This window comes from Artibeus jamaicensis, unplaced genomic scaffold, assembly GCF_021234435.1.
Source record: "Artibeus jamaicensis isolate MK-2021 breed Jamaican fruit bat unplaced genomic scaffold, CSHL_Jam_final contig_332, whole genome shotgun sequence".
Taxonomy (NCBI): domain Eukaryota; kingdom Metazoa; phylum Chordata; class Mammalia; order Chiroptera; family Phyllostomidae; genus Artibeus; species Artibeus jamaicensis.
The window spans coordinates 4,203,664-4,225,879 of record NW_026521788.1 but is presented as its reverse complement, the minus strand read 5'-3'; the positions used below and the strand labels follow the sequence as shown (position 1 = coordinate 4,225,879).

At 43.1% G+C, this 22,216-nt stretch overlaps 1 protein-coding gene across 2 annotated transcripts; it reads left to right on the top strand.

The window, feature by feature from the left end:
• Positions 1–2,680: 2,680 nt before the first annotated feature.
• IFIT3 (interferon induced protein with tetratricopeptide repeats 3) lies at positions 2,681–19,963 on the top strand. Of its 2 annotated transcripts, none has more exons than XM_053663933.1 (2): positions 2,681–2,864; positions 17,979–19,963. In XM_053663933.1, the coding sequence occupies exons 1-2, from the start codon at positions 2,860–2,862 to the stop codon at positions 19,531–19,533; spliced, it is 1,560 nt and encodes a 519-aa protein (XP_053519908.1). In that variant the 5' UTR covers positions 2,681–2,859; the 3' UTR covers positions 19,534–19,963. The 2 variants fall into 2 exon arrangements, with proteins under 2 accessions (XP_053519908.1, XP_037012506.2); XM_037156611.2 differs by lacking the exon at positions 2,681–2,864 and adding an exon at positions 6,400–6,493.
• Positions 19,964–22,216: the final 2,253 nt, after the last annotated feature.

Here is a 22,216-nt window from a genome sequence, read left to right as displayed (position 1 = left end):
GGTTGTGCTGCCAACAGTTGAGGGAATGGAAGAACAGATTAGAAAGACTTTCCCACACCTGTTCCTTATCCACAGATACAAAGGGTCTTCCAAGAAGACAAGTAAAAACTATATAGACCCCTACCCACAGCCCAGGGATATGGTCAGGACGGTTGAGATGCATCTGCAGGGCAGAGGCAACTGTGGCTGGATTTCCTGTCTATCTCTCCTTACATGTTTGTTTGGGTGATCAAAAGGTGGTGGGATTGTTAGACATTTGTATTTCAGGTTCATTGATTCGCATAATTCCAATGAAGTTGTACAAAATAATTTCTTGACCAGAGAACAAAATCCCCTCAAATGAAATAGCCCCTGAATGTCTAAAAGTTGTTGTAGTAACAGCCCCTCCTTTACCCTGAACAAGAATATATATTAATTAGAATTAAGCAGGCAAAGAAACAGGAAAAAAGCTTGTTAGATATCACAAACTAAACACGTAGAAACAATTACCAAGGAGCTAGAGTCCATAGTACATAGAGAAACATTTTGGACAGAAAGATAGATAGCTAAGCTAGACATCACAAAGGCCTTATAATGAATTTCCTAACCTCTGCTTGGTCTAGCGTACCTTTTGCCCCATGCCAAATTCTAAGACCTTTAATAAACAATAAGACATTCAAACTCTGTACATAGAGCTATTTCAAATTATCTGATTAATGGCTCTCCTGGTCAAAACAACTTTTGTTTAATATAACTGAAACTATGGAAATTCTTGTACTTTTCCTGGTTACCTTTGTATTGATTTTTTTTTTTTTGCTTAACTGATTGATCATGCTGTGCTGCAAATGCTAATCACTACCTAAAATGAAAATATAAAAACCTGCTTGTACTTGCAATAAACAGAACAGAGCTTCACTGTCCTTTGAGGTGTGTTGTCGTCTGTTACCCTGCTGCGGCTGGTCCATGGCATGCGGGCCTGCGAACCAAAGGATCGCAGTTTGATTCCCAGTCAGGGCACATGCCTGGGTTGCAGGCCAGTCCCCAGCAGGGGACCCACGAGAGGCAGCCATACATTGATATTTCTCTCCTTCTCTCCTTCCATTCCCCTCTACAGATAAATAAATAAAATATTTTTTAAAAGAAAGCAAGCTTTTTAAATCACCTTATATTTTTTTAATTTTGTTTATTTTTAGACAGAGGGAAAGAGGAAGAGAGGAACATCAGTGTGTGGTTGCTTCTCACATGCCCCCTACTGAGGACCTGCACCACACCCCAGGCATGATTTCCTGACTGGGAATTAAACCAGTGACCCTTTGGTTCCCAGGCCAGCACTCAGTCCACTGAGCCACACCAGCCAAATGCAATCATTGCTTTCTATTTTTAACCTCTAAGTTTGTTTGCATTGTTTCGTGCCTATATAAATTCTTTAAGGCAGTTAAGGGAGAGGTAAAAATTTTCCTTGAGTTTGCTGGGTCTTGACTGTCTCCAGCTTAAAATAGTCCCTGTGCCAAAGTGGCACATTCTGGGGATGTTCATTCTGAGCCATTTCAGAAACGTTATAAAAATGAAAACAATCTCCTAGAGCAATGTTACTCCTTCAGAGCTCAAAGCATAAATATAGGTATGTAAACTTATCAGCTAGCTAGCCAGCCATTAAACAATATTACATGTTACTATTTCCCATTTTACAGCTGGGAAAACGAAATGTTTGCCTCAGGTTACTCAGGAAGTGAGACTGCTGGAGATTTGCTCCAGGCTTGGCTTCCTGTATTTAGCACAGGGCAAAACAGAAAATTCGGGCTCAGTGGTGTGTGACTCAGGGTAACCCCGGAGCTAGTCAATTGAACACACAGAATTAAACTGGACTCCCACGGATCAATTTACTGGACAAAACTACTTTTCACAAAATATTTCTGGAAACATTTTTCTACATTGTGTGGTCCCATAGACCCTTATGTCTGAATCTCCTGCATACTTATTAAAAATTCAGTTTCCTGTGACCCACTTTAAATTTGTGGTCAGAGGGAGTAGTGACTTCTAATTGTAACAGTGGAAAACTGTAACTCACCCCACCATTCTTTTGACATTGTTTCTGTAAGTGCTGGCTCTGACTGATAGGTAGCTTGTGTTTAAACAGCATGTTTCTATAAGAATCCTAAGAATTAACTTCAAAATATAGACTCCAACCTTCAGGCATCCCAGTCCCAGAAGATTTGCTGACCTTCAACCATGGAGCCAGGGACATAAAGTCAGGATGACGAGGAACCAGGATGACTAAAGCATGATGACATGCACCTACCAGGGTGACTAGACCAGGACGATGCACACTGGCCTTATCAGAATGGGCTGTGCTAGTCTGCAGGTGGAGAGCTTTCCAACCTCCTTCCTTGATCTCTTTGTTCTGTTCCCCTCTTCTTCCTCACAGAAACCTCCGCCTCCACTGAGATGTGGAGATGGGCTTTGAAATGTGAGTCCCCCATCTTCCAGGTGGCCGGCACCTGAAAATAAACCACTTTCTTTCATGCATCAGTACCTGCCTCTGGAGGACTGGCTTTAGTGGCGGGTAGCCAGAGATGTGTTCCAGTTACATAGTTTCAGAGTCATTTTTAAACAATGTACTTGGCTGAGGCAGAGCTCATCAAGCTTAAGTATTCTTTTCCTCCTCCTGACCTAATATCAGTTTCACTTTCCAATTCCTCTTCCCTTTCGTAATCACTCAGAAATGAAAAGAATGCTTTCTCTGATGCCTTCCCTCCCAAGCCCCACTTCACCTTTAAATAGCTCCTTGAGCGTTGACTTGCCACAGACCAGGAAGATTTCTGAAGAGCAAATCATCTTGGACCTCAGCTTCTGAGACCAGCAGAGAAGCCGAGTTCAGTCATGAGGTCAGTGCAATGAGAATGCATAAACATTGCCGATCGTAAGTGCAAATAGTCAGCTGAGTTTCTCAGGTTCAGACGAGTTCCTGAGTTGTCTGTTTTTTATGGACTTAAACATGCCTTTTTCAGCATTGGCACTTTTTATTTCTGGGGATTTTTCTGTTCTATGCACTCAGCTCCCTTAAATTTCTAGAACTGTTTCCCGAAACAGCTGGTGGAGCCGGGAGCCGGGAGCCAAACGAGAGGGAGGCTTGGCAGTCCTGGTTAAATGCGCCCTGGAACAAAGGTTGCTGATTCAGTGTGAGAACTAAGGGAACTGCTCTGTATGGTGGTTTTTCTTTGAAGGACTAAAAGGCTTTCTTCTTGTCATTTTAAAAAGGAAGCTTTTCTTTTCAGCAGACATTATTAAAAATGGAATTGGTAGTCCAAACCCAACTCCCATTGGGAGGAATTTTGCTCGGAAAGTTGGGTCACGTCATGGTGGGAAGTAGAAGAAACAATTCTTACAGATGGAATTTCCCCCCATTTCTTATATGAAAACAAATTGAAAGCTTATAGTTGATTTTTATTGCTCCAATGAGAGCTGGTGAGCAGCAGGAAATCATTTCTTTTCAAAACACAATGACCTAATCTTTTTCCTAACACGGACTTAATTTCTAGTGTTGGGAGAAAGAGAAATGGTTGCCAGGGGCTGGTGCGGGGTGGCGCCGGAAGCAACTAGGAAGGCACATGGGAAACTTGGAAGATGAAACAGATAGTCTATAAAGAGAGCGGTGATAGTCGCATGGGTACGTAGTATATACGTTTGTCAAAACTCATCAAACTGTACGCTTAAAATGGATGTATTTTATTGTATGTGAAGTATAACTTCAGTACACTTGATTTTAAAAAGTGCACATAGACCAGTCTTGCATAGAAGTGCTGAAGTTCTATCAGCACACAGAGCCTCTGGAGAAATAAAACTGAGAGAAAATAAGCCTTTCCCATCAAACAACCTGTGGAGAGGAAGGACCCTGGTGGCCACTCAGGGACTGAGGAAAAGAAAACCCAAGGGCTCCCAGTGCTCTGCAGACTCAAATTAGGGGGTGGGACAGGAGATGCTGGGGTAAGAGTCATTCACTGCCAAGGGCCTCAGGTTACCTTTTTTTCATATGATGAGCCCCTGGTTAATTGTGCCTGCCCGAGTAAGGCTAACCAGAAAAACTGGTCCTGCCCAGAGCCTTGGTAGCAGGCCTGCCCCAGAGGTCCTGCAGCGACCCATGCTTGGGTGTGTCCAGAGCCCCTGATGTGAGGAAACCTGACGTGGGCATTCTGGACTAGGCTGGACCAAAGTCCACCTCAATGCGCCCTGCTCCCAGAGGCTGCAGTGATCCCCGCAGGTTGGACTGCTCCTCCCCAGCAGTGCTAAAAATTGTCAAAAGGAGAGCCATGCGGGGAAATGCCCAGCACCTGCTGGTTGTCCCATGGGAGACAACCAGAGCCAGAGCTCCCCATCCACTGAGGAGCTCTGTTCACTGCTCCACTCACTTAAAACTGTAACACTAATATACCAGTAATCATGGTTGTCATGGCTCCTATATGATCAGTAGTTGGTAGTGTACTCTGTCAAGTGCACTTACCATCCTACGCATCAAGTACACTTAACCCATATCATCATGTCGGCAGCTGGCAGGGTACTCGAAGTGCTTTGTACGTGTCATCTCACATCATCTTTCCCATAGTCCTATGAAGGAAGGACTCTTCATTTTTATTAGCCTCATGTTCTAGTAAAATGGGGCTCAGAGGGTGAGTTCTGTACCCAAGAGCTCACTATAGAGAGGTGTCAATAGGGTCATTACTGGGGTGCTGAAATCTAGTTCCAAGCATCTCTTGGCTGTGTGCACAAAGGCCAAAAGGGTGAAAGGTCTTAATGCTTTTAATTATGCTCATGTTAGAGAGAAGGGGCAGGGACTGGGAGGACTAGGCCCTCAGGGCTCCTACTTGGAGAGAGAGAGGACCACTCTTTGACGGCAACTCACTCCTTAGGGCCACACCTTGGATGAAGGTAACAGTGGATCTCCCATGGCATAGTTTTCTATCATTTGGATGGAAGGAAAAAGACAATTCCTTCTAGGCCATTTTCAGAGTAAGGAAATGAGGCTAAATGATGTGGTCAAGAACTATCTAGAGCTGGTCAAAGAGACACCCCAATCCCAGGTGTCCTGTGGTTATATTCCTGGATGCTAGATTATCTGACTCACCACATTATCTCCAGCAAGAAACTAAGAAACTGGCTTTCAAAACACCGCTGGGACAGTGCTTCGTAAAACATGGCCCACAGACTCCTATTAATCCATCTGGCGCTGGCAGAGCCAAGAACTAGATACCGAGAACTGCAGTGGAGGGATATTGGCTATTTGCTCAAAAGCCCAAACTCCCCAATGGAGTGTAGGTAAGAGTAATAAATCCTCTCTTCAGGTCTTGAGGACAGCTCTAGGATTCTTTTGGATGTCCCTCTGTCTGACCTCATGGGAAAGTAGCCAGGAAGCCACTGCACCTGAGGGATCGGGAGCTGAAACATAACTTAGATGAAGACGTTACTTTAGCCTGCCAGAGATCCAGATCATTAGTCAGATATTGGCTCCTGTCTTCTGCTACCTTGGGGAGCTGCCTGGGAGAAAGGCTCATCTCTGAAGGTGACATATGTACACACACACACACCATATTTTCCAGACTATAAGAAGCACTTTTCCACCCTGGCTGGTGTAGCTCAGTGGATTGAGTGCAGGCTGTGAACCAAAGGGTCACGGTTCAATTCCCAGTCAGAGCACATGCCTGGGTTGTGGGCCCAGTCCCCAGTGGGGGCCATGTGAGAGGCAACCACACATTGATGTCTCTCTAACTCTCTTTCTCCTTCCCTTCCCCTCTCTCTAAAAATAAAAAAATAAAAAAGATGCACTTTTCCCCCCAATTTGGGGGGGAATGGGGCTGCATCTTATAGTCTGAATGTAGCTTACCTGGATTGCTGGGGCGGAGCAGTGGTGGAGCGGGGTCAAATGTTATTAAATATTTTACCACATTTTTCCTTCAAATTTCTTCTTCCTATTTTTCTCCTCTAAAACCTAGTGCATCTTATGGTCCACTACATCTTATAGTCCTAAAAATACAGTATGTATGTGTATGTATAAATACACACACACACACACACACATATATATGATTTCTAAGACTAGGATTTAAAGTTAAATTTAATGAAAATCATAATGACAGTCAGTTTCACTCCTGCAAAAGAGATTCCAGCGTGTGTGTAGAAAACACAGTTTCCCAAGCCCAAGCCCTGCCCCAGACTGGACTAGAGTCTCTAGCAGTAAGGCGTCTCTAGTGCCTTTCTACAAACTCTCGAAAGCGATCCCAGAACCTGTGTAGAACAGTCTTTCCAAAGGAGAGTGAGCTCAGCTCTCACACCTTCACTCTCAGTGTCTCCTCACCGGGAACCCTGACAGCATCGCCTCGGTTTCATTTTCCATTTCTCCTCCCTAAAAGCACAGACCTAAGGGCTAGCACAGGGCGCGGAAACCTCTTCAGCACTTGCTTGCGATGCACAAGCAGAACATAAAATCAGCTGTTCAGAACTCCAGGGAAACAGCCATCATGAGGTAAACATGCCTTGCTTCTCTGACAGGAAGCGGAGCACTTCTAACAAACCTTGTTCTGTCATGCGGCTTCCAGAATGATGCTGATTCAGTGTTTGCTTCTGGATTAAAGGTGCATTTAGCTTAGCTTAATCACGAATCTCTCTTACCAATTCGTGCATTTTTCTTTCTGTGGCTCTTTCTGTTTAGAGTCGGACAGCCTGTGGGCACCGAGGGGGGTTGCCTGGGCAGTGCCTGCTGCTGGTAGCAGGGAAGGAACTGGCGCTCCTCGAGGCTGACTCGAGGGAAATCCTGCTCCCGTCCTTTCAGGCAACTCCTGGGCCATGAGGACCAGGGCCTGCTGGACGGTCCCTGGAAGTCCTGGCCCCTATTTTGTTTCTTCTTTTCTGTAAGACTGAATCGGAGGGTTCGGGGTTCTGTTGTGCGGGTTGTGGTCATTTTAAAAGCATGCTGATTTCTCAGCAAAGTGCTAATGACTAATCCAGCCCTCCATATTCCAATCCATCATGAGGTCGCTTCTACCTTGTCATTTGCCTTTTTGGAATTGAGGACTATGGATTCTTACTAACCTGCCAGACCTCCCCTGGGAACCGGGAGAAAAGCGTTGCAGAGTTTCAAACTGGGCTGCAGGCGGCCAGCATCACAACCAACGGGAGTGCTCTATTAGAATACAAATTCCTGGGCCTTGCTTCCTGAAATCCTGATCAGAACTAAAGCCTAAAGGGGGAATGTATATTTAAAGAGGACCACACGTACCTCTAGACACTGCCTCGTATGTGTGTAAATGCGCGTGGAGGAAGCCCAAAGTGGAAGACGAGTCAGAGGGGAGGGAAGGGTGATGATAGAAGTTTGCCTATTGAAGGGCTATTTCAGGGGTGAGAAACTGGTGATTGGAAATCACTTCCAAAAAATGATGTCCTCCTGGCCCCTTGCTACTCACAGCGTGGTCTGCATGCGACACCCCGGAAAGATTGTTATAAAGGCAGCACCCAGACCTACTGAATTCAGAAGTCCATTTTAACAAGATCCTCAGGTGGGTTGGTCCATGCGCACGTTGATGTGTGAGGAACACTGCTCTGGAGGGTCCCTTGAAGGGATGGGCTCCTTGGGTTGTGCCTGTTGTGACCAAATAACTGGGCGTGGGTTCTGCCTGTTCCTCCACGTAGTCAGCTGGCACGTAACACAGCATCTGTGGGACCAGCCACCTCAGCGATTTCCCTGGGAACTCCTACTCTTACTATTTCAACAGGGCCTCTTTCTCAAAATGTCAAGATTCTGCTCTAGTCATGGCTTTGACGAGGCCCCGGGAGGAGGTGAGCCTGAGGTCTGTGGGTGGCAGCGCAACACCCTGTCAGTGGCTTGGTTCTGGGTGATTCCTAAGAAGTGGCAGTGCCGCTGCTCTTATCTGCTTCAGTCAGCAAAACCTCAAGGCTGCAGCTTGAGTCTGTGAGACACTTCCTCCCGGGCCAGAGGGACTTCTCCCTACCTCTCCAATGTCTTCTACTAGAGACATGGTCTCCAGGTAGGAAGAGCCTTCAACTCCCCAGGTTTCACCTGAACTTGGATAATTCTCTCTGTCAAGTTACTACCACCATCATTCTACCTACTTGCTTGTCCTTCCTTCAAATATCTGAATTTAATTGTTGCTCAGTGATTTATTAAATTTTATGCATATACATATAAAGAGTATTTAGAGCAACTTTGAAATACACATGATATCAGTAAATAGGGAAACCTGGGCAAATGTATTGGTTTTTAGAAAAGCAATAGTATTTTTAGTTAAATCAGAATTAACTTCAAATGTCTTATTTTCATCTATCCAGTTAAATATGTTAATGTTATCATAAATGTCAATTATATATGGATATGTAAATATGCAATTAACATGTACAAATATATAATGAAAATCGAAGGTGAAAAATGCAGAGTGTTTCATGTACTTAAACTACACTGAAGAAAAAGTGACAAGAATTTCTAAGAAAATATTTTGTAAAATTTAACTTTATGGATGTATAATCGACACATTAAAGTGTAAGGCTATTGACAGTGTACATTGTAGTGGTTTGCTATACATATACATTGTGAAAGGATTCCCTCGTCCATCTAGTTAATTAGCACACTCATCACCTCACATATTTATACATTTCTGCTGTCCCTTTATTCTTGGTGAGAACATTAGATTCCACTCTCTTAGCCATTTTAGTTGTACCATGTGGTGCACTGACTACAGCCACTGTTGTGATACATTCAGACCTTATTCAGCTCAGGGCAGAAAGCTTGTTCCTTTCACGTACACATTTCTCCCTATTTTCCCCTCCCTCTACCCTTGGCAACCACTTTTCTACTCCATTTCTACAAGTTTGATTTGTGTTATTTAGGTTCCATATATAAGGGATATTACACAGTATTTCTTTTGCTCTGTCTGCCTTGTTTACTCAGCATAAATGTCCTCAAGGTGCATCAGTGATGTCACAAATGGCAGGATTCCCTTCTCTATTATGGCCAAATAATAGTGGTCAGAAAAAATGCTTGAACGATTTTGCTCGTCTTACATTTTATTAAGACTTGTTGTGTGGCCTAACATACGATCCATCCTGTAGAATGTTCCATGTGTGCTTGGAAAGAGTGTATGCTCTGCTCTTGTCGGACAGAAAGTTCTGTAAATGTTTAACTTCATCTGGTCTAACCTGTCATTTGCAGTGTCTAACCTGGGCTAAGTTCACTGTTTCCTGATTGATTTTTGTCCGGTGATCTATCCTTTGTCAAAAAGGGGTATTGAAGTCCCTGGTATGATTGCGGTGCTATTTCTCCCTTCAGGTCTATTAATATTTGCCTTACAGATTTAGGTGTTCATGTATTGCGTTCATATATTTACAAATATGACATCCTCTCACTAGATTGACCCCTTCATTATTAAAAAAGGACCCTTTTTGCTTCTTGTTGCAGTCTTTGGCTTAAAGTTTCTTTTTTCCAGTATAAGAATAGCTACCCCTGCTTTCTTTTGTTTGCATGAAATATCTTATTCCATCCCCAAACTTTCAGTCTGTGTGTGTCCTTAAACCTGAAGGCAGCATATAATTGGGTGTTATTTTTTATCTATTCAACCATTCTATATCTTCTGATTGGAGAATTTAGTCTGTTTATTTTTAAAGTATTTATTGATCATTATGGACTTCCTGTTGTGAATGATGATAAAAATGCTGCTTTTCTCTCTTTTTAATAAACTATTGCTAAGACTAGATGATGAGTATCTTTTAGGATGATATTTCCCCTTGTGTCATTGTATTGCCACCTAAGTTGGCAGTCCTATTTGGTTCATAAATTTTTTTTCTAAAATTGTGCTAGTCTGTGAAACAAAACCATGTGGACCACACTGGGTTTAATGATTTCGGGGGGCTCTCTCCACTCTCGACATGCCAAGCATCTACTCGTAAAACAGGAGGAGCACAAACTCAGTAAACATACCCAAGCCTTAGGCAAATATAGGTGTGAGAACACACTTGGAGATCTTGCGTGACTCCAGGCAAAAGTAAGGCAAGTGATCACCCTTGGTATCTTCCAATGGACAAAACACAAATGTGTCTATTTTGCTTGTTTCTTTCTTGAAACAAATTCATCCTCTCTGGGGATCTGGCCTGTCAGGGAGACTACTTCAATCAGACTGAAACTGAGCCTTCCTGGGTCCCAATATGAATGTAGGAAGTGGTAGTGAAGATTAATGAAAAAGGAGTAAGTCACATAGCATGGTGGCAAACATTCCATGGGTTTTCATGTCTTTTCATGGCTCCTTCTAACCAGACTGTGTGCTCCTAGGGGCAGAGAGGGCCAGGATAATCTTTTTTCTTCTTAGTATGCCCAAAACTAGCAATGTGACACAAAAAGTAGCCATGTGAGGGACACTAGAAAGCTGAATAAAGCTTACTCCTCAGAATGTGTGAGGACCAAGCCCTGACTCAGTCACTGAGCAGGACAAGAGAAATCCAGTTCCTCTCACTGCAGGGATCCCATCTCATCCACCTCACTTCACCTTGTGCATATCTGCTCACACACTGGAAGCGATGTGCTTTGTGAGTTAAAGTGAGTCCAAGAAGCAAGAGGAAAGTACCTGCTCTTCTGTCTAGGAAAACTTATGGGTGTGCATTATTCAGGGCTCTCCAGAAAAACAGAATCAATAGGAAATACATAGACATGCTGCTGGTCGATGTCAAGCCCAACCTACAAAGGCTTAGAAGAGGCAAAGGGGGATTTGCTAAAAGTTGTCCCAGGCTCTTCCATGTTTCTTAGGAAATTCCATACTATTTTCCACAGTGGCTGTTCCAGTCTGCATTCCCACCAACAGTGCACTAGGGTTCTCTTTTCTCCACAACCTCACCATAACTTGTTGTTTGTTGATTTGGTTATCATGGCCATTCTGACAGGTGTGAAGTGGTATCTCATTGTGGCTTTAATTTGCATCTCTCTGATGTCTGGTGATGCTGAGCATCCTTTTATATGTCTCTGGGCCCTCTGTATGTCCTCCTTGGAGAAGTGTCTGTTCAGGTCCTTTGCCCATTTTTGAATTGGACTCTTTGTCTTCCTGGAGTGGAGTCATGTGAGTTCTTTATATATTTTGGAGATCAAACCTTTGTCCAAGGTATCATTGGCAAATGTATTTTCCTATATGGTTGCTTCCATTTGCATTTTACTGCTGTTTTCTTTAGCCATGCAGAAGCTTTTATTTTGAGGAGGTCCGTTCGTTTATCCTTTCCTTTACGTCCTTTGCTCTAGGGGACGTATCAGCAAAAACATTGCAGGGTAGAATATCTGAGACTTTCCTGACTATGTTCTCCCCTAGGACTTTTATGGTGTCACAACTTACATTTAAGTCTTATATCCACCTTGAATTTATTTTTGTGTATGGTGTAAGTTGGTAGTCACATTTCGTTTTCTTGCTTGTACCTGTCCAGATCTCCCAACACCATGTGTTGAAGAGGCTAATTTTACACTATTTTATGCTTCTGCCCCCTTTGTCAAATATTAATTGACCATAGAGACATGGGTTTATTTCCAGGCTCTCTAAAAATAAATAAATAAAATATTTTTTAAAAATTATAGCTTTACTTTCTCCTTTCCAATTTGGATGTCTTTTATTTCTTTTTATTGTCTGATTGCTGTGGCTAGGACTTTCAATACTATATTGAATAGAAGTGGTGAAAGTTACCATTCTTGTCTCATTCCTGATCTCAGTGAGAAAGCTTTTAGTTTTTGCCTGTTAAGAATGATGTTGGTTGCAGGTTTGTCATATATATGGCCTTTATTATGTGGAGGTATGCTCCCTTTACTCCCACTTTGCTGAGTGTTTTTATCATAAATGAGTGCTATACTTTATCAAATGTATTTTCAGCATCTATTAACATGGTCATGTGATTTTTGCCTTTCCTTTTGTTTATGTGAAGGATTACGTTTATTGATTTGTGAATATTGTACCATCCTCGCATCCCTGGGATGAATCCCACTTGACCATGGTGTATGATCTGCTTACTGTATTGCTGGATGTGGTTCGCCAATATTTTGTTGAGGATTTTAGCATCTACATTCATCGGTGATATTGGCCTGTAGTTTTCTTTCTTTGTTGTGCCTTTATCTATTTGGGGGGGTTAGGATGATGCTGAGCTCATAAAAAAAGTTAGGGAGTCTTCCCACTCCTTGGATTTCTTTGAATTGTCTAAGAAGGACAGGAGTTAGTTCTTCCTTAAATGTTTTGTAAAACATTTTGTAAGATGTTTTGTAAAATTCTCCTGGTCCAGGGCTTTTGTGTGCTGTGAGTTTTTTTTATTATTATTATTACTGCTTCAATTTCACCAGCTGTTATCAGTCTGTTCAGACTTTCTGATTCTTCTTCATTCAGTTTTAGAATATTATATTTCTAGAAATTTGTCTATTTCGCTCAGTTTTTTAATTTCTTGGCATATAGTTCTTCATAGTAATTTCTTATAATCCTTTATATTTCTGTGGTATAAGTTGTAATTTCTCCTCTTTCATTTCTCATTTTAATGTTTTGAATCCTTTCTCATTTTTTCTTGATGAGTCTGGCTAAAGGCTGGTTGATTTTGTTTATCTTTTCAAAGAACCAGCTCCTGGATTTATTGATCTTTTGAATTGTTCTTTTAGTGTCTATGTCACTTAATTCCTCTCTGATCTGGATTAGTTCCTTCCTTCTACTCCTTGGGCTTTGTTTGTTGTTGTTCCTCCAGTTCTTGTAGTTGTAGGGTTAGGTTATTTATTTGAAATGTTTCTATCTTTTTGAGGTTGGCCTATATTGCTATGAACTTCCCTCTCAGGACTGCCTTTGCTGTGTCCCATAGGTTTGGGTCTCTTGTGTGTTCATTTTCATTTGTTTTCAGAAACTTTTAATTTCTTCTTTGATCTCCTTATTAACTCATTCATTATTTAATAGCATGCTATTTAGTCTCTATGAATTTGAATGTTCTCGATTTTTTTCTTGAGGTTGGTTTCCAGTTTCAAACCATTGTGATCTGAGAGAATGCTGGATATGACTTCAATTTTCTTGAATTTTTTGAGGCTTGTTTTGTGTCCTATCATGTGGTCCATCTTTGAAAATGTTCCATACATATTTGAATAGCATGTATATTTTCCCTCATTGGAACGAAAGGTTCTGCACATATCAGTTAAATCCATTTGATCTAGGCTGTAGTTCAGTTCCACAATAGCCTTATTGATTCTTTGTTTGGAATATCTCTCCATTGTTGACAGTGGGGTATTACAATCCCCCACTATAAGTATGTTGCTCTCTATATCTTTCTTGAAGTCCTCCAGGATTTTCCTTATGTATTTGGGTGCTCCAGTGGTGGATGCATATATGTTTGCAATGTTTATGTCTTCTTGATGGGGTTTTGCCTTGAGTGTAATGAAGTGTCCAGTGTCTCTTTTTATGGCTTTTGTTTTGAAGTCTGTGTTGTCTGTTATAAGTATTGCTACCCCAACTTTTTTTTTCCTGTCCATTTGTTTGGAATATTTTTTCCAACCCTTCACTTTTATTCTGTGTAGGCCTTTTGTTCTGAGGTGGGTCTTGTAGGCAGCATATATGCAGATCATGTTTTCTTATCCATTCAGCTACCCTATGCCTTTTTTATACTGTTTTATTTTTTTTAAGATTTTTATTTATTTATTTTTAGAGAGAGGGGAAGAGAAGGAGAAAGAGAGGGAGAGAAACATCAGTGTGTGGTTGCCTCTCATGTGGCCCCTACTGGGGATCTGGCCTGCAACCCAGGCATGTGCCCTAAATGACTGGGAATTGGACTGGTGACCCTTTGGTTTGCAGCCCGCGCTCAATCCACTGAGTCACATCAACCAGGGCTATCCTATGTCTTTGGATTGGAGCATTTAATCCATTTACATTTAAGGCTATCATTAGTAGGTACTAATTCATTGCCATTTTCCCCTTTGTACCTGTGTTCCTCTCTCTCTCACTTTTTGTCTTCATCTTTTTAAAGCAGCTCCTTTAGCATATCTCACAATGCGGATTTGGTGGAGGTGTATTCTTTCAGCCTTCTTTTGTCTGGGAAAGTCTTTATTTCACCTTCCATTTTAATTGAGAGCCTTGCTTGGTAGAGTAGTCTCAGTTGCAGGCCTTTGCTTTCCACTATGTGGAATATTTCTGGCCATTCCTTTCTGGCTTCTTGTGTTTCTGTTGAGAAGTCAGCTGCTAGCTTTATTGGGGGTCCCTTGTATGTTACTGGCTATTCCTCTTTTGCTGCCTTTAAGATTTTTTTTTGTCTTTGAATTTTGTCATTTTAATTATGACATGTCTTGGAGTAGGCCTCTTTGAATTCATCTTGATTGGGATCCTCTGTGTTGCCTGGTCTTCCCTGACTTTTTCTCCCATTGATTTAGGGAAGTTTTCTATCAGTACTTTTTTCTGGCATGTTTTCTATCCCTTGCTCCTCACTTCTTCTGATATCCCTATTATATGGATATTATTACATTTCATGTTGCCCTACAGCTCCTCTACCCCTCTTCATTCTTTCTGAGTCTTTTTTCATTTTTTGGCTCTCTCTGGGAATTTTTTCTACCTTGTCCTTCATTCAGCTCAGTGATTCAATCCTGTGCTTCATATAACTGCTTTTTAATTCCTTTTACTGTGTTCTTCATTTCAAATATTGTATTTTTCATTTCCTCCTGTCTCTTACTGATAGTTTCTATGCACTTTTTCATGCTGGTGTAGCCTGCAGTAAGTTCCTTGAAACTTCTGGAATTCTTTGAATTTCTCACTGAGCTCAGTGAGAGTCCTTATAACCATTATTTTGAACTCTGAGTCTGATACTTGGGTTGCCTCAATTTTATGTAGCAGTCTTTCTGGGGATTCTTCCTTTCCTTTCAATTGGGGGTTCTTTGTCTCCCTATTTTAGATAACTCTTCTTGTTTTTTTCTGCTTGGCAGGTTTATCTGCTTTGACCCGCTGTCTTTGTGGTGTGCTCTTCTGTGGTAGGAGACCTGTGAGTCTCGGTGGTGCAATCTCCTGGTCACCTGCCCCTGATGCTCTTGCACTGCCCTGTGTGCCTTTCATGTGGTTGTAATTGGGTTTTGGTTGCTGTTGTGTCATTCTTTGGTGGGTTCTTCCTTCTGGCTGACTGACTGAGAGTCATTCGCCCTCCATGTCTTATATACTGTTGTACAGGTGCTGCCAGAACAAAAACCAAACAGCTCAGGAAACAGGCCCACCCCCACAAAGACATCCCCCACCCACAATTACACTGTCAACAGCCAATGCACCAATATTAATAAAGGTATAAAGAGATTAAGACTATTATAAGAAAGGAAAAATGAATATGAGATGACTAACTGAAAGAAAAGAGAGTTTGCAAGGGTAGAGAGAAGGGCAATAATAAGAGTAGGGAATAAAGACAAGGCAAAGCAGTAAAGAAAAGAAAACTTGCTTTGTAATTAAAAAATGGAGAAGGGAAGGTAGAATAAGAGAGAAGTGTACAGTATTAGGTTAAAGATGAAATTTAAAGAAAATATGTATATCTGTGTATATCCAGTGAGAGAAAAAAACAGACAACTACAGCAAAAAAATATGTATATATATACATAAAATAATATGTCTGTAATTGCAGAAAAATATGTCTGTAATCTCTACCACAGAGATATCAACAACCAACAAGTTAAGATTTATATAGGTGGAATGGGAATAAGAAGGCACTAGGACAGAAAGAAGAGCTTAAGAGATGTCTAGAGGAAAGAAGAGTTATTTTGAGAGGATAAAGGGAGAAGAAATACTAAGAGCGCAGGATGATAATTTGGCTAAGAAGGAATAATTAATATTTAAAACAAAAAAAGGAAAGGGCAGGAGGAAGGCAAAATGGTGTAGCAGAGGGGAACAGTGAAATTTGAAGTTTAAAATGCAAGGAGAGTCACAATCTAGAAATAAGATTGAAGAACTGTAACAACAAGCTCCTTATCCACTACCTATGAACAAAGATTGATAAAGGTGGAAAGAGGATAAGGGCATTTCAAGAACAGGAAAAGGAATGTGAGCTAATTACAATCACAAATGATTCTGAGAGGCTAGAAGGGGGAGTAATAGTAACAGTGCAGACTAGAAACAAGTCATAGCAAAAGAGAAAATGGAATTTTAAAAACATATACAAAGGAGGAGGAAAGAGGTAGCATGGAGGAAGAGAAGGGAAGAGCAGTATGAGATTTGAAATAAACTATATTTATTATAAAACCTGGTGTTTTATTACACCCAAACTTGAAGGATATGGAATGAAACTTAAACAGCTTTTCAGGAGAGAATATAGCATCTTGTTGCGCTTTGCTCTGCTCTGCTGGGTTTAGTATATCGGGCTGGGGAGCTGCGTAGCACGCAGTGCTGATGCAAGGCCTTTCTCTTCTTTCCCCTGAGGAAACGTACACAGCAACAGAAAACTCGTGGGCCCGAACCTCCCCACTCTGCAGAGCCTATAATCCCACAGGTGCGGACTGGGTTTGCCTGTCCGTGTAAGGCTCTGGCTTATAGGAGCAAATCTCAGACATTCAGCTCCTGCCCTCCAGATCTAAGACACGGGGCCAGTCTCCCACAGTAGGTTCACCCAAATTCTCCACTCTGCCCTGCCCTTTGCTTGCTACCTATGTTGGGTCGGGTCATTCCCCTCAGTGTTTTTCTGCCTCTAGATTTTTGGTTAGCAAAGCTATTGCATCCCACTCGGGTACACTGGCCTGCACACCTGGCCCCTGCCAAGCCTGGGATACCTCTCAGCTCCCCTTTTAAAAGAGTGTCTCTATGGCACCCATGATGTAATTCGGGTCCCAGGGGGTCCTATTCTCCACACTCTCCCTCTCTCTAAAAGTCACACAGTATCTCACAGTCAAGGTTGGCCAGCTCCTTACAGGGCCTCTGACAATTTTAGATAAAGTTTCTCTTGACTCTTTTAACACGAGGCAGTATGATGTCCCTGCTTCTTCCAGAGGTCTTTTGCCTCGGCCCTGCCTGTCCCTGACACGCCGTTTCTGAAGCCCACACCTCCCAGGCCCTCTCTTGCCATTTTGGTAGTTCTGGGCGCTAAGCCACCCAACTCTGTGACTCTGCGCACCCAGCGGTGGCTGGGCTGGGCAGTGGTGGCGGGCCACCGGGAAAGCCTGGGGCGCTCTGCCAAGGGCGCCCCCACAGGCTGGCGGGTTCCTGCGCGCGTACTTCCACGCACGCCCGGCGCTCTACTCCGCGCACTCTCACTCACAGATACTTTCATTCCCTCTCCTCTGAGTTCTGACTTCAAATCTGGTCAGTGTCTGTGAACGGATGAGTGGAGCTGACCCCTACTTGGCTGCTGTCTTGGATTCTCCAGAAGTAGGTGGGTACTGAACGTAAGGAATGGGTTCATAGAAAGTGACTTCAATGGGTGTTTCTAAGTGATTTTGTACATTTCCAGCTGGAAAATCAGGCTGGATCTTCAGCTTTATGTTCATTTCCTGCAAGGGAAGAGGGGGCTTTCTACAATTGGACATTTTGGTTTTCCTCTTTGAGAATTTTAACGCCCTTTTGTGTCATTTCTACTTAATTTGTAAACATTCATCTTTACCTGCTTTTTTAAAAGACTGCCCTTACTTTTTCCAATAAAAATCCTCACCTAGTGCTAGAATACATATTTATGTAAATGAGCTACAAGCTGCAGACACGGGAAAGCCAGTGGTGTGTATCCCAGTTGGAGGGAAGGAGCAAACCAATGTTCCGTTCACCCAGCCGCACCCCCCAGCCTCAGGCCCTCAACAGACTGGCTGCTGTGGGGGCAATCAGCTTCACTCAGTTCACCAACTCAAATGCGGGTCTCTTCTGGGAACACAGATATCCCAGAACTGATGTTTAACTAGACACCTGGGCATCGCGTAGCCTATTCAAGTTTATACGCACACTTAACCTTTGTTTGCATCACAGGGTTTAATGCTTGGAGAGTGCCCATCACAGTGACCATGTTTATTTTTTCCACAGTGAGGTCAGCAAGAACTCGCTGGAGAAAATCCTTCCACAGCTGAAATGCCATTTCACGTGGGGCTTACTTAAGGAAGAAAGTATCTCACCTGATCTCGAAGAGAGAGTGTGTAACCAGATTGAATTTTTAAACATTGAGTTCAAAGCTACCATGTACAACTTGCTGGCCTACATAAAACACCTGCGTGGGCAAAACGAGGCAGCTCTGGAATGCTTACAGAAAGCTGAAGAGTCAATCCAGCAAGCGCACGCCGACCAAGCAGAAATCCGAAGTCTGGTCACCTGGGGTAACTACGCCTGGGTCTACTACCACATGGGCAGGCTCTCAGAAGCTCAGGCTTACCTAGACAAGGTCAAACAGGTGTGCGAGAAGTATTCCAATCCTTACAGTATTGAGTGTCCTGAGCTTGACTGTGAAGAAGGGTGGACCCTGCTAAGGTGTGGAGGAAAGCGAAATGAAAGGGCAAAGGTGTATTTTGAAAAGGCTCTAGAAAAGAAACCCAACAACCCAGAATTCGCCGCTGGACTGGCAATCTCAATGTACCGTCTGGATGAGAAGCCACCAAAGCAGTTCGCCAACAGTGTTCTCAAGCAGGCCATTGAGCTCAGTCCTGACAATCAGTATGTCAAAGTTCTCTTGGCACTGAAATTGCAGATGGCAAATAAAGAAGCCGAAGGGGAGCCACTGGTGGCGGAGGCCCTGGAGAAAGCCCCTTGCCAAACTGATATCCTTCGCAGTGCCGCCAAATTTTACAAAAAAAAAGGTGATCTAGACAAAGCTATTGAACTGTTTCAAAAGGCGCTGGAATCCTTGCCAAACAGCCGCTACATCTGTCAGCAGATTGCCTCCTGCTATAGAGCCAAAGCAAAACAAATTGAGGACACGGAGGACTCTGAAACTGATAGGAATAGAGAGAAGATTGAAGAACTAAGGAAATATGCTAGGCAGTATTCAAATAAAGCTATTGAAAAGGGACTAGATCCTGTGTATGCATATTCTGACCTCACTGAGCTGGAAACAGAAGAATGTTTTGAGACAGCTTTCCCGAAGGCTGAGAAGAAACAATTCCATCAGGGCGATTCCAACGTTCAGGAGTATCAGGGGACGTCTGAAGACACTTCTGTCCTACATCATTTAAATCTTCTGACCGTAAACACAAAAGCGACTGAGAAGGAAAAGGCGAAGTACCAGCCACAGAATGGAGCTGAAAATCAGCTTCCTCAAAATGCACCAAATTCTTGGTATCTCCAAGGGTTAATGCACAAGATGAATGGCGACCTGCAGCAAGCAGCCGAGTGCTTTGAGAGGGAGCTGGGCCGCCTGTTGAAGAACAGCCCTTCCGGCATAAGCAGTTTTTTCCTGCCAGCGTCAGAGCTGGAAGAAGGCCGTGAAGAAGTGGGCCAGGGTACAAACGGCTTCCCTCTCAGCGAGCTCCCTGACCCCAGAGCTGAAACAGAGGGGAGGGAAAGGGAAGGGGAGGGAGGTGCCTGGAACTGCCACGAGGGGAAGAAGGATGGGAAGGCGGGGGTTCCCCAGTCTGAGCTTGCTGACTGAGCTGGTCTTGCTTCTGTGAGGCTTTAAGGTACATTGTTAGAGAGCTCTTTTCTCATGCCTGTCTCACCAGTTCCATACCAGCCACACATAAGAGCTGTAGTCTGCAGCTCTTGTAAGAAATGACTACTAGAAACAGTGCTTCAAACTCACAAAATGTGATTAATTCTTAGTGTGCCCTCAGTTCGCCACAAATCCCCCATTTCTGCCTTTTCTTGCCAAGGTTCATAGCTGGTGATTACCGACCAACAATCTCACATCTTTTATCCCATTACTATTTAACCTTCTGGGCTATCTTCTGGACACTCCTAGAAGACTAGTTTTTAATTAACCCTAAAGTATTCTTTACATGTTACTTTTGATTTCAGCCATGTATGTGTATATATATATATTTTCTGATAGTGATACTATAATGAATGTATATTGGTGATAGTGATATTACAATAAATTTTAAAATTTCAATTCACAATAAAAGTAATTGTGTGGCTTGCATGTGTGACTAAGAGTGATGTTAATTCCCCAAGTTCTCTGTTTAGAGCTGGATGGGGGCGGCGGGGGACGGGGTAGGGTAATTGCTACAGCCACGCCATGCTATTCTCAACATGTCCACATTAGCTCCTTCTTGGAACTAGCACTCTCACTCTGTAGCTAACCCATCCTAGGGCTATGGGGGGCTGTGACCCTCACTGCAGCTCAGGAACCTCAGCCAAGCCCAGTGCCCTGTCAGCAGCTGCTGCTGTAGACCAGGGTTGTTGTGTACCCAGGAATATCTTGGCAATTGCCTCCCTGCTGAATACAATTTTGTAGTCCCCTGCATTTTGTGGTGAGTATGGGGACCCACACACACTCACAATGATTATAGAGAAACATTGGCTTGCAATCTGAGATTAAGAAAGAAGAGTTTTGATGTTCCTGCTTCTTTGTCTCTATTAAATTATGTGGAAACATACTTGCAACTGGCATCTACCAGGAAATAGACTCTTATCCCATTTATGCCCAAGAATGGTGCTGTGTTCCTAGCCAGCGTCCCCATGGTTTGGGAATCTAAGAGCAGCCATTTGGGGAAGGAGAGTCTTACAAAGGAAAATCCTCACAAGAGCTTGGGTAGGCGGAGAGGGAGCCACACTTGGCCAGTCTTTGCCCGTCTTTGGTCTCCTTCACGCCTCCACGTGGACTTGCATCACCGAATAGCTCTTGCATTGTTTTTTCCAATGCAAAGTCTAAGAAGTCACATCAGGAGTCCCCAAGACAATCTGTGGGTCTGGTAGGTTTCACTGCAAAAACTCACGGGCCTCAATAGAGTCATACTCACAACAAAACAATACAAAGCAAAATCAGTACAGGGGAAAAAGCACAGGTCCAAGAATGAAAAAAACAAGGCACAAGTTTCCTGGAGTCTCTCCCGGTGGGAGCATATAGGATCTTCTTGATTCCTCCAGCATCAAATTGGGACAACTCTTATGAAGCTTGTTAGAGACTTCATGGCCAGTGGTTCCACTGGGGACTAGTTACATAAGGACACCTGGGCTTAGCAGGTGTCAGCATTAACCATATCATTTGCATAAACAATAACCATGCTTATCAGTTAGGGAATGGTGGGAACACTCCAAAAATCGAAGTTCCCAGATACCAGCTAAGAGCCAACCTTGCGAACTGGCCTTTCTAAAGATTGTGGTCTCCAGCCTAATGCTTTTCTGCACAGTCCTCCCCTTGGTCCCTTAACTAGGGTGTCTTTAAAGCCAAAATATTGTCAGTAGGATCTTCCATGTCAGGGTGAGATCCCATAGTATGGGCCTCGGCTCTGCCACTTAGAGATTCTGAATTTAGTCATCCTACTAATTATTAAGGTCTATGTTGGAAGTCAAGGCACTTCCTCTCTGAATTTCTGTACTACCCTTTTTACCTGATGGCATAGCAGAACTCTGGCTGTGACCTGGCTGCCTCCCGGGGCTGAGGCATTATCACTGTATGCATACGTAAGAAGGACAATCTCAGAAGACATATATGGTGCCCCTGGAAACAGAATTCACAGTCATCCAGGTATCCCAAGCTAAAGATACTTTAGTTGGGCAGTACAGGTTAATAGGCTCTCCAGGTGTGGTCTTCCACTGGAGGGCTTTCAGTCCAGTCCAAAAAATTCAGCTGGGTCCTTGGTTGTAGAGGAATTGCCTAACAGTTATTTCCAAACATTTGCTTAACCTTGATACCAACCAGTTCATATGCCTCGTGAGTGAAGATGACATCTGAGCTTTTCTGGGTGAAGAGTTCAGGGGCTGGTCCCCACTGCACTGCCCCCCTGTTATCCCCCTGCTGTCCCCTGTGCTCACTGGCTCAGCAGTCTGAATTCCAAGCACTCTAGCACACTTTGGAAAGGTGGAATGGGGGGATTTCCTCTAGAAGGGAAGGACAGCTTCCAGGAACAATTCTGAAAAACAAAGATCATTAGTGCTCTGTGCCTCCCCAGTTGCTGAATTTTTGTTTTTCTTCATTGTTACAAATCAAAGTGTCTCATTCGACAACATAACTTTCATTCTTTCTCAATTATCCCCTGTTCTCTTTTGCCCAGACCCAGGCTATATGCAAGAGGGAAAAGAGTGTTTTTATACAACTTAACCAAAAAGAGATATCATGTTTAGGAATGACCCAAAGTCCTGAATTTTTTTAAATTTTCAAAGTGGGTTTATAT

What these genes read in the sequence shown, in the direction of transcription:
- IFIT3 (XM_037156611.2), top strand. Translation starts at nt 6,435, where the DNA reads ATGCACAAGCAGAACATAAAATCAGCTGTTCAGAACTCCAGGGAAACA. An exon ending in AGGGAAACAGCCATCATGAG is followed by an intron (nt 6,494 to 17,978) that starts GTAAACATGCCT and finishes TTTTTTCCACAG; the next exon opens with TGAGGTCAGCAAGAACTCGC.